We start from the raw sequence: 13,349 nt of genomic DNA, 5'->3' as shown, positions 1-13,349 counted from the left end.
ATGGGAAGAATGGGAAGATGATTCAGTGACCTAGAATCCAGTAGTCATCCCATTCTGCAGTTGGAGAATATTTTCCTTAGCCTTTCCTGTTCAGAAACTTAAATATCACACATATCATTTTACAATTAATTTTTAAAAGTTTTATTATGAAATGATCATAACTAGGAAACAGTATGTAGATCTGCATCTGTAAATATATATATATAAGATATATATATATGTATATATAGACAGAGAGAAAGAGAGAGATATCTTTAAAATAAAGTGAAATTTGAGTAACAAGAAACTATATTAAAAACTATGGCCATAATTTAAAAGGCATTTGTTGCACCCATATTACTAGATGATGATTGTGATGCAGCTCAAAGATGAGTAAGTAATTTCCAGAGTATTCTGAAATCCATAATAATTAGGAAAAAGAATAGTTATTGAATAGTTGACAGCATCTTTTCATTCCATCCCATAGGGCTTCTATGACTTTGTCATTTCGAAGGGTGAAGATGAAAGGGTTGAGGAAAGGAGTAACCACTGAAACCATCAAGGAAACCACTCTATTGTAATCTGCCGCCTGTGTTTGCTTGGGTTTCACATAGAGAAACAAGCAACTGCCATAGCCGATCACAACACAAGTGAAGTGGGACGCACACGTAGAAAAGGCTTTCCTCCGCCCAGAGGCTGAGGGGATCTTGAGGATGGTGGAGATGATGCAGGTGTAGGAGATGATTGTAGGGATCAGAGAACCAAAAAGAACAAAGACAGCCATTAGGAATAGAATAAACTCTATGAAAAGAGTATTGTTGCAGGATAGTTTGAGCAATTGTCCTCGGTCACAGAAGAAATTGTTCACCACATTGGATTTGCAGAACGTAAGCTGAAATGTGGCATACACTGGCCAGATTTGAAATAGGAAACCAAACACCCATGACACAATGACCACCCAGATACAGGTGCGGCTGTTCATAATGACATTGTACCTCAAAGGGTTACAGACAGCCACGTAACGGTCCACAGCCATTGCTCCCAGTAATGCAAACTCGGTGGTCCCCAGAGAAAGGTACAAGAAGAGCTGGGTGACACATGCAGCGAGAGATATCCTTAGCATCCCAGGGAGCAGCAACCCCCAAAGCATCACGGGCACAATAACAGATGTAACCAAGATCTCCAAGGCAGAGAGGTGACCGAGGAAGAAATACATGGGGGACTGCAGACGTTTATCAGCACACACAACCAAGATGATGACCATGTTTCCCATTAATGTCACTGAGTAGAAGAAGAAGAAGGTAGCAAAGAGAAGATGGTGTAGTTCCTTGGAGCCAGGGAAGCCAAGGAGATAAAATTCAGTGGCACTAGACTGATTCCCCAACATTTAGTTCTGAGCTCTTGTTCCGTGGGAAACCTAAAGAGCAAAGGAGAGAAAACAGGCTTCTGATCTCAAAAAGATTAAGGACATTTCCAATTTGAGAAAAATATCCTACTGCTAGAATCCACAACATAATGCTCCTATTATCGATACAAGATTGGTGTTAAATGTTTTATGAAGAACATGTATCATATATGAAGGCAAATGTAAATGCCCAAGAACATGAGCAATAGCCACCAATACCACTCAGGGCATGAAAACCCACCCACCCCTGTCTCTACCCTTTTCTCTCAACTCACCGGATATCCTCCCTCCAAAACTACTCTGACCTGCCACCTCGTCCTCTTTCCGGACCACAGTGTGCTTGTTTATACCATTAACCCTGCCATCTCAAATGCCCTAAAGTGTCTTCTCTGCCCCTTATATTTGGTATGTGCTGCAAAATCCTGCTACATTTCAAGAGATATAAACATAGCTAATACAAATCTTAGCCAATGACAGCCAGACATGATGACTTCTTTGTAACCTCTAAACATAGACTTTATTTGCATTTTATTCATGTTAAGTTCTGCCTCAATTATATTGTTGTTCTTGTTGTTAGCAAGTTGGACCTATCTAGGATATTGTCATAAGCTAAGAGTATTTTAAGACAAAACACTGAGTCTTTCCCTGACTCCTGGAGAGCTGGCTCCCTGAAGGGGATTATCCACTACGTCCTCCTTATCCTCATGGTGAAAGCCATCCTATATTACTCATTTCTCCAAGCAGAAATATGTCTCTCCAAGCAGAAAGAGCCTCCCCAGCTCCCCATTAGTGACCTATAAATAGAAAATTTGATTCCTCTGGACAGTAATTGACAACATGGGGGGGGTACCAGAATAAATTCCTATCTGTCATACAGTTTCCAACCTGGATCAGAAGATAAGAAAACACCTGTGATAGAGAAGCAAAATCCTCCATAGCCCCTAGGTCTCAAATCTCTGGTTCCAAAAGGGAGACAAGACCTCCAAACGGGCAGCCTATCTCTCCAACCAAACTGCCATGGGGTCAGTCCCATAGAGCATCTTGGAAAATTGAAAAGAGCACGTCTGCTTATCTATGACTCTCTCTTTTCTCCAGGGCCAAAGGGTAATGAAAAAGTTAGAATACACTCATAGAGATCATCGTGCATTTCTCAGGAGGTCTGGAATCCCTCATTCACCACATCCAGTCTTTGCCCAAAGATGTCCATTCCACAGGCCCTTATGCCCTCATCCCCTCCAAAAAGTGCATGCACAATTTCACCCTCTAACCTCTTTAGGACATATTTTTCTCTCTAGTCGCTCTCATCAATGGCTCAAATCGTATGCTATATTTACTTGTTTCTTAATTTATCCCCAAAATCCCACATCACAATGAAGTACCTCGAAGCAAGTTGCTTATATTACTTATATTGCCACTTGTGACAAGAACAGAGTCAGACAAAGTGTGTATACTCTAGAGATATTTTTAAATGAATATATCAATTAATAGATCAAGGAAGAAATCAGTGAAGAAACAAGGAGTTTCCAACTTGGATATGTATCCCTCCATTCACTCTGCTCCTAAGCACTGCCCACTCAGCCTGCAGTCTCACTTCCCGGAGATCCCTGACATGATGGCAAGCAGATATAAGGAAGACATGAAGACAGACGATAGAGCAGGGACTTAGGTGATGGCAGAGAGTGTACGCATCACCAGCACTGGACCCCATCAACCTGCCTTTTGCTATGGAGGAAGCTCTGAGGGAGAGCCATGTACTCTGCGGCTCCCTTAATCCACTCTTCAAGCTCTAAGACTCTTGTTCTATATGCAGCCAAGCCCTGCCCCTCCCATGATGATGCTCTTCTACTCTCTCCTTCACTGAATGGGATACCTGGCAGACACCCACCTCCAGAGAAGAGGATTGGACTGGAAAGGTCTATTGTTCTTCAGGTATCAACCCAGGCTACCCATGGCTAGGAAAGAGACATGCTAGGGAGGCAGGGGCAGCTCCTGCTGTCTCCACTCATGGCGAAGACACCATCCACACACTGGAGCTTAGAAATAGTCCACAAGTATTGCTGAGAGGAATCTGCCTATCTCCCCCTCCTTCGTTCTCTCTGCCTCCTTCTTTCTCTACCTGACCTGTCTCCAAGGACAGTTATACACTGAGGAATAATTTGCACACTTTCAGAGACACACTAGGGATACACTTAAGGAAAAGCTGGAGAACATTTCACTCTTCTCTTCTCTCCCGAGGATAATCACATTTTAGATCCTGGAAAAGTTCTGTGTGTTGAGCAAACTTAAAAACTCCTAGTCAGGAATTTCTCAGAGTCCAGACTGCCTTCTTCTCTGCACAACCACCAAGCTGTGAACAGTCGGCCCCCTGATCTGCTCTGTGCTTTGCCCTGACTCCATGTAGCCCTACAGAGCCTAAGCTACCCCCAGGATGATGACTCCACTCATGGCTCCAAGACATACCTCAAAAGCCTAGAGGTCCCTACATCTACGTCTTCATCTTCCCAAGGTTTCACAAAGCACGTTCTTCCCAGAGGATCTCTGCACAGTCTCCACCACATATCCTCTGTCCACAGTGCTGGGGGCCTGGTGAGAGGGAGAGACAAGACCTATCCCCTACTCCAAATTCACATCCTGCTAATGCCACAGCCCATACCAGGCCCTCCAACATGCATCCAATTGTGGTTGTTCAGCCATATATTTCCCTTCATATAGGTCTTCAGATGCTCTCAGCTCACCTCCCTGTGCCACTTGAATTGAGAGGTGAAAGTGAAGAAACAATATTCAGAATCAACAACAACAAAATACTACATGAAAGTGAGCACAGCTGAGCTACTGGGCAACACAGCAAAATCACTTTTAAAATATTGACTCTTACACCTTGAGAACCAACCACCATTTTTCATAAAATAATCAGATCACAATTTCAAAACACATGGAGGGATATAAGGTAAAGTGTAAATTTCCCTCTCCCCAGCTGTTTGATTTTCCTGATCCATCTGCTAGAGATAAATATTACTATAAGTTATTATTAGAGTTTTCTAGTGTATTCATACAGACGTATTCTATGTGTTTTTAAGAATATCCATATGTACGATTAAGTAAATAATATTTTAGTAAGTATATTAGCCAGCTACCTTCTTCTAATATACATCTATGTGTGTGTATTTATGCTTGTGTGTGTATTAAACTTTCTATATTAACAATGATATGTGAATCACATTTTACATGATTGCTTAATATTCAATTATGAAATCACTAATTATTTTCTAATGAACATGCTGATAAATGTTTTCCAATTCTTCATATCTATATTGCTGCTGCAATAAATATTCTCACGTCTGAAAAGTTATATAAGTACAACTTTTTTTTTAAAGTTACATTTATTTATTTGAGAGAGAGAAACAGAGCATGAGAGGGAGGGGCAAAGGGAGAGAGAATCTCAAGCCGACTCTACACTGAGAGCAGAGCCAGACTCGGGGTTCAATCTCTAGACCAGGAGATCATGACCTGAGCTGAAACCAAGAGTCGTTGCTGAACCAACTGTACCACCCAGGGGACCCCATAACTTTTCAATTGTATAACGTTTAGCGGGTATCAAATCACTCTCAAAAAGTTGCATTAATTTATAATCTCTATGTAAAGTTTTTACACGTAATTCCAGTTAGTTAATGTACAGTGTAGTATTGGTTTCAGGTATACAGTATAGTGACTCCACACTTCCAGACATCACTCAGTGCTCATCACAAGGGTGCTCCTTAATCCCCATCACCTATTTCACCCATCTCCCTTCTGGTGACCATCAGTTTGTTTTCTATTGCTAAGAGCATGTTTCTTGGTTTGCCTCTCTCTCTCCTTTCTTCCCCCTTTGCTTGTTTCTTTGGTTTCTTAAATGAGATTGCATTGAGCCTATGCCTAGAGCCTCTGGTCGCGGTATTTCTATTTTAGTGTTAACCCTATGCAGATCCTAGAATGACACTCACATAACAGGAGTCGCTACTCATACTGTGAAGTAGAGACCCATCCCTGAGGCCCATCCCCATGGAAACTGTGCCAACAGCTGCCCATGACACCTCCATCCCAGCATGTGCCTGTCAGCCTCTGAGCAGCTGGGTGGGGTCAATGATGACTGCTAGTCAATAGAGAAGGAACATCACTGGCAAATGGGGATATCTGGGGAGGGTGGAGGGCACACTCTGTGTCACAGCATTCACTGCATAACCAATTTTCTTAATTCCAGGCATGGTTCCATTTCTTTACATATCTTTCCAGTATGATCAACTAGACACTAGAAGACTAGAAATGGAGAAGGAGGAAGGAACATAAAGTAATAACACTCCTTTGGAAAAAGTTTCATTTCTTATAAACTTAAGCATCTGTCTCCCTATGATCCAGCAATTCCACTTGTAGGTAGTTGCCTAAAATAAATCAAAACCTATGCCCTCACAAGTACTTCTGTTATAATGTTCATAGTGCCTCTGTCCATTACAACTAATCATGACAACAAATATTCATCACCAAGAGAATGATATATTCATACGAGGAAATACTACTCAGCAACCAAAAGTAACAAAACTCTGACAGACACAAAATGGATGAATTCAGGTGTATTACAATGAATGAAAAGGTCAGACTCCTCAAAAATTCATGTGGTACCATACACTCTAGAATAGATAAAAGTAATCTGTAGTTAAAGAAACCCCAACAGTCATTAAGAATCAGTAAAGCCAAGTGTAATGTGTTTGAAAAGAAAATGTGATTGACAAACCCCTAACAAGAATGAGCAAGCAATAAATAGAAATATTAATCACTAATGTCAGAAATGTAATCAAGGAATATCACAATGGTGCAATAAAGTATAAAATATAAAAATGGATAGCATAAACAACTTTACGTTAATAAACTTGACAAACTTGGATGAATTTAGCAAGTCACCCCTAAAACACAAACAGGAAGCAGAGGTTTTGAATAGTCCTATAGCTTAGCTACTAAACACATTTACCTATAAATAAATATTTCCTCACAAAAGAATCTCCTGGCCTAGATGTCTTCACTTGTGGATTTCTCCAAATAATTTAGGAGGAAATAATACAAACCTTTTCCCCTATAAATTAGGGAAGGAGCACACTTTTTCCAACTCATTTTATGATAACCAAAATTACCTCGATACCAAAAATGATATGGATCTTACCTAAAAGAAAATTATAGGCCAAAATCTCTCATTAACAGAGAGGCAAAATCCTGAATAAAATGCTAATGAATATAACCCAATAATTTAGAAAGGATACCCACATACCTCAGTTTTCACTCCTACTCTGTCTCGTCAGCACTGAGGTGACGACTGTTGGGGTTTCTTTACAGGTAACTTTTATCTATTCTAGAGTGTATGGTACTATATCATACCATATGCATTTTTTGGTGTCTGACTTTTTCATTCACTGTAATGTACTTGAATTCTTTCATTTTGAGTTGTCAGAGTTTTGTTGCTTATTTACCACCTGCATGTGTTTTTAGTGAGGTATCTGTTCGGATCTTCTGCCCATTTTTTAAATAGAGTATTTCTTCTTATTGTTGAGTTTTAAGAGTTCCTTGCATGTTTTGGATACATGTCCAATACGTGTTTTGCCAAGTATTTTCTCCGAAACTGTGACTTGTCTTTTCATTCTCCTAACAGTCTTTCCCAGAGTAGAAGTGGGATTTTTCAATTTTTTCTTTCATAAATCATGCTTTTGGTGTTGTATATAAAAGGTATTCATCAAACCCAAGGTCATCTACATTTCTCCTCTGTTAGGTTCTGATGTTTATCGTATTTCATTTTACACTTAGGACTCTGATCCAATTAGACGTTATTTTTGCGAAAGGTGTAAGATCTGTGTCCAGGTATTTTTCATTTGAATATCCTATTGTTGCAGCACTTTTTCTTGAAAAGACTATCCTTTCTCCACTGAATTGCCTTTGTTCTTTGTTAGACATCAGTTGACAATATCTCTGTGGGTCTATTTCTGGGCTTTCTATTCTATTCTTCTAATATATTTTTTCTATTATTCCAACAATAAAACACTGTCTTGATAACTATAGCTTTATAATAAGTTTTGAAGTTGAGTAGAGTCAGTGCGTTCAACTCTGTTCTTCCTCAGGATTGTGTTGGCAATTCTGGGCCTTTCACCTTTTCATATAAACACTGGTATCACTTTGTCATTATCTACAAAATAACTTACTGGAATTTTGGTTGAGATTGCATTGAATCTATAGATCAAGTTGGGAAGAATTGACATCTTAATGACACTGTTTTCCTGTGCATGAATATGAAGTTTTCTCCATTTATTTGGATTTTTTATTTCTTTCATCAGACTCAAAGTTTTTGTAGCTTTCCTCAGATAAAATGAGCACAAATTTTGTTAAGCTTACAAGTAAATATTTTTTGGTGCTAATGTAGACGGTGTTGTGTTTTTAATTTAAAATTAAATATTTCCCCACCAATCAAAAAAATTAAATTAAATATTTCATTGCTAGTATACAGGAAAGCAACTATATAGTAAAGTGATCAGCTTTTCTATACTAACTTTATATCCTGTGACCTTCTATAACCACTTCTCAATAACATTATACCACACAGGGGTAGTGCAAGTATCTCACATACCTTAAACATTGCTGTCATACATTTCCCTTATTCATGAGTTAGATCACCCACTTTGTTGCTACTCTGTGCTGACAAATTCTTATCTTTGAGATCAGGTAAGAATAAGAAAACTTGAATATTTTATTTTACTTTAATTTATTTCTACTTTATGATTCTTTGTTTTTACTGTAGATTCAATTTCTGAATCATATTATTTTCCTTGTCTTCAAACATCTTCTTTAACATTTCTTACAAAGCTGATCTCCTGCTGACAAACTCCTTCAAATTTTGTTTGTTTGAGAAAGTATTTGTTCACCTGTGAGGATAATTTCCTGGGATAAAGAATTCCAGTCTGGTGGATTTCTTTCATCCGTACATTAAATATTTTACTCTGCTGTCCTTTTGGCTTGCACGTTTTCTGAGGAGGACTTTAATGTAATTCTCACTGTTAGTCCTCTGCACATTAGGTGTTTTCTCCCTTTCTGGTTTCTTTCCACATTTTGTCTTTGTCTTTGATTTTCTGCAGTTTTAATAGGATATGGCTACATGTGAATTGTTTGCTATTTATCCTGCTCCTAGTTTCTGAGCTTTGTGGATCTGTGGTTGGATGTCTTTTGTTAATTTTAGAAAGTTCTCAGTTATTATTGCTTCTAACAATTTACTGCTAGTTCTCGTATCCCCAGGACACAGAAGAAACAACTTTTGTAATGATGCCAAATTCTTAGATACTCTGTTTTATCTCTTTTATTCCTTTTTCACTTTGCATTTCTGTTTTGAAGTTTCTATGAAATACCATTAAGCTCACTGATTCTTTCCTCAACTATGTGTACTCTTTTCCTGAGCTCATTAAAGCTTTATTTCTGTTTAAATGGGTTTTCTTCTCTAACAATTCATTTTTATTCTTTCTTAGGGTTTCCACTGCTCTACTGCTGTCACTCATTGACTCTTGCATTTTGGCCACTCTTCTACTAGAGCCCTTAGCATGTTAATCATAGTTATTTTTATTTTTTGTTGTTGTTGTTGTTTTCTTTTTTAATAATAAATTTATTTTTTATTGGTGTTCAATTTGCCAACATACAGAATAACACCCAGTGCTCACCCCGTCAAGTGCCCCCCTCAGTGCCCATCACCCATTCACCCCCACCCCCCGCCCTCCTCCCCTTCCACCACCCCTCGTTCGTTTCCCAGAGTTAGGAGTCCTTATGTTTTGTCTCCCTTTCTGATATTTCCTACCCATTTCTTCTCCCTTCCCGTCTATCCCCTTTCACTATTATTTATATTCCCCAAATGAATGAGAATATATAATGTTTGTCCTTCTCCGATTGACTCATTTCACTCAGCATAATGCCCTCCAGTTCCACATTGAAGCAAATGGTGCGTATTTGTCATTTTTAATAGCTGAGTAATATTCCATTGTACACATAAACCACATCTTCTTTATCTGTTCATAGTTATTTTTAAATCCCAGTCTGATCATTTCAACATTTCTGCCATATCTGAGTCTAGTTCTCATGTTTGTCCTGTCTCTTCATACTTTTTTTTGGGGGGGGTATTCTTTTGTTTTGTTTTGTTTTGTTTTAGTATTCCTTGTTATATTTCACTGGAAGCTGGACATTACAAAATGGGTGAGAAGACCTGAGGTAAACTGGTCTTCTATGTGAGGTCATATGTTTACCTGGCTAGGAGCTGGGCTGTAGGTATGAGAGGCTAAAATAAATATCTTGTTCTTATTGCTGTCTCATCTGTTGTCTTTGTGTTTCCCTAGAATCTCCTTCTTAAATAAGGTCCTAGACCCACAGCTGTAGGTGTGAGAGGCTAAAATAAATATCTTGTTCTTATTGCTGTCTCATCTGTTGTCTTTGTGTTTCCCTAGAATCTCCTTCTTAAATAAGGTCTTAGACTCACAGCTATTTCTCTTGATCCCCTGTTATCATACATAAGCCCTACTGATGTGGTGGTAAGGAGTGGAGGGAGTGAAGCATTCCATAGTCCAATTATTAGGTCTCAGTCTTTCCCTGAGCCTGTGTCCCTGGGTCATGACTTTACCTTCCCTGTAACCTTGGTGAAACAGGAAGGACAGACAGACCTGGAGCTGGCTATTTCCCTCTCCCCAGATTGCTTAGACTCTGGTGAAAATCAAACATATTTAGGCGTTAACAAAATAGTTACCACTGAAGGTAGGCTTCTAAGGAAGAGGATGCTCTTGGTGTATTTCACAATGGTTACTCTTCCCCTTCCCCTAATTTGATAGGACTCCTAGTTCTCTGATCTTCACCCTGCGATCCTGACAAGGGTCCTAGGGACACAATTCACAAATGTGTGGGGGCCCTCCTGAGACTGACACCCTCAAGGTTGTCCACACTGAGCCTCCAAAATTTGTCATGTACCTTTAAATACTTCTAACTTTATACTGGCTCCAACAATGGGCTTCTGCTCCAGAGTATCTGCCCCAGTACCCTGTCATTCATCGTATTTGCCCATCTTTCCAATCTGGAGAGCAATGGTTTGCCCTGTGACCTGAATTCTCTGATGGATTTAAGAAACTATGATGCTTTTCAGTTTCTTTGTGTTTTACTCTTGTTGTCAGCAACAGTGACAACTTCCAAGATCCTTACATACTGAACTGGAAAACAAAAGTCCCCCTAATCATTTGGTTTTAGTTTTTTAGCATCACATATTTATTGTTCTTGCAAATATTTTCTCAACATACTGATATATTTGTGTGTTAATAAAATTTAATAAAATCAAAACTTTGATTTAGTATAAATCAAAAAACAGACCTGTCAAAAAACAAATAAAAAGAATATAAATAACTCCTGTTCTAATATGTATTCCTTTTTCTTTTTTTAATTTTGTTTTGGATTTTATTTATTTATTAGGGAAAGAGACAGGGAACGAGCATGGGAAAGAGGAAGAAGTAGACTCTCCGCTGAGGATGGAGCCCAATCTGGGGCTCAATCCCAGGGCCCTGAGACCATGACTTGAGCCAAAGGCAGACACTTAACCAAGTGAGCCACCCAGGCATCCCTAATTAGTTGATTTTAATATAAATTACAGATAGAGAAACACTACACAAAGCAAATATGTATCTAATTTATCATGAGGTAAGTACCTTTGTCACTACCACCCAGATCAAAGAGAAAGAAAGAACATTCATAGAAACCCCAGAACCTTCTGCATTACCCCCATTATAATCACAATCCTCATTTCCCCACAAGTAACTATCTTTGCAATCATCACTTTACTACCTTTCTTTCATCAACCAAATTGCATCACTACACACTCTTAGTCTTGCCCATTTTCTAAAAATCTCATGTATTCTTTACTCCCTTTAATCTGTAAACCTTTTCACCATCCCTTTCTTTTCCTTATAATCCATTTGTTGCATTCACAAGGTATTTTGACAGTAGTTTCCTGTAGTCTGGATTTTGGTGATGTCACCCTTATGGTACACTAAAATATATCTTTCTGTTCTGCACATATTTTCCGTAGATTGGCAGCTGAATTCAGGGCGCTGATAAGACTAAGCTCCACATGGAGACACATGGTATTCAAAATAGCACAAAGTAGAGTGCCTAAGTAGGGTGCCGTTGGTTAAGGATCTGACTTTAGCTGGGGTCATGATCTCAGGGTCATGGGACTGAGCCCCACAATGAGCTCCATGCTCACCAGGGAGTCAGCTTGAAGACAGTCTCTCTCCTTCTCCTCTGCTCCTCCCCCTGCTTACTCTCTCTCTCTTTCTCTCTCTCTCTCAAATAAAAAAAAATAAGTTTATAAAATAAAAGGCTATAAGTAGTGATAAAAAGAGAATTTAAAAAGCACTAAGAGAAAAGAAAACAGTTACGTATAAGGTAAGTCCCATAAGGCTATCTGCTGATTTTCAGCAGAAATTCTGCAGGCCAGAAGAGAGTGGCATGATATGTTCAAAGTGCTGAAAGTAAATAACCTACAACCAAGAATACTGTTTCCATCAGGGCTTTGGTTCAGAATAACAGGAGAGATAAAGTGTTTCTCAAATTAAAAAAAAAAAAAGTTAAAAGAATTCATGACCACTAAATCAACCCTACAATAAATGAAAAGGGGACTCTGAGTGGAAAGGAAAGACCATAAGCAGGAGTAAGAAAAGTAGAAAGCACAAAAGCAAAAAATAGTTAAGTATATCTATAATAATCAGTCAAGGGATTCACAATATAAAAGGATATAAACTATGATACCATATACCTAAATGTTAGTGGGTAGGGAGAGGAGTAAAGGATGGGTTCAAATTTAAGCAACCACAACTTACTAGAGACTGTTATGTGCTTAGATGTTATATATAAACCAAATAGTAACCACAAATCAAAAACCAGTAATAGATATGTAAGAAATAAAGAGAAAGAAATTCAATCATATCATTAAGAAAGCCAGCAAGCCATGAGAGAAGACACAGAGAACTATAAAAATAACCATAAAACGAGTAAGAAAATGGCAATAAGTACACCTGTAATAATTACTTTGAATGTAAATGGACTATAGGCTCCAATCAAAAGACAGAGTGTGACAGAATGAATATAAAAGCAAGACCCATCCATCTGCAGCCTACATGAGATTCATTTAAGGTTTAAGACACATGGAGATGGAAACTGAAGGAAAGGAAAAGCATTGCTCATGCAAAAGGGAGTGAAAAGAAAGCCACGGTAGTAATAATTATATCAAACAAGACAGACTTTAAAACAAAGATGTAACAAGAGACAAGGACATTACATTCCAACAAGAAGATGTAGCGATTATAAATATTTACGCATCCAACATAAAAGCATCCATATTCATAAAACAGTTCTTAGTAAACATGCCCAACATAATCAATAGTAATAAAATGATAGTAGGAGATTTTAACTCCCAACTTACATCAAAGGATAAATCATCCAAATAGAAAGTCAGTAAGGAAACAGTGGCTTCAAATGACACATTGGACCAGGTAAATCTAACAAACATATTCAGAACACTGCAATTCAAAACAGAAAAATACATATTCTTATCAAGTGCCCATAGAACAGTCTCCAGAATAGATAGATGTATTATGTTGGGAAGGTAGTCTTTTGTGCACACTATTTTGACCCCTGCTTAGCCACATAAGAATGGAAAAATATTAGCAATGGTGGTGTGTCAGGAAAGGGAATGGGATGGGACAATATAGGAACTGAGATGTGGGTTCAGAAGCTCACTGTAGAGCTGGAAGATAACTTGGTAAACCTGGTCCTTGTGGGGGAGGGGAACAAAGACAGAAATGTAGCTGAGGAGAAGAGAAAACAAATGCCTTTGTCAGGTTGAACAATATAAAGAAAGTGGGGAGAAGTGAACAGGGGCTGC

At 38.5% G+C, this 13,349-nt stretch overlaps 2 protein-coding genes across 3 annotated transcripts in view; both read right to left on the bottom strand.

The window, feature by feature from the left end:
• Positions 1-13,349, bottom strand: part of MGAM (maltase-glucoamylase) — a 214,054-nt gene that overhangs the window by 146,268 nt on the left and 54,437 nt on the right. The window lies entirely within an intron of this gene.
• On the bottom strand, positions 410-1,366 carry LOC129515740 (olfactory receptor 9A4). Its single transcript, XM_055334774.1, has one exon. The coding sequence runs from the start codon at positions 1,364-1,366 to the stop codon at positions 410-412; it is 957 nt and encodes a 318-aa protein (XP_055190749.1).

This window comes from Nyctereutes procyonoides, unplaced genomic scaffold, assembly GCF_905146905.1.
Source record: "Nyctereutes procyonoides isolate TBG_1078 unplaced genomic scaffold, NYPRO_anot_genome, whole genome shotgun sequence".
NCBI classification, from domain to species: Eukaryota; Metazoa; Chordata; class Mammalia; order Carnivora; family Canidae; genus Nyctereutes; species Nyctereutes procyonoides.
This window is presented reverse-complemented; position numbering and strand designations above follow the sequence as displayed.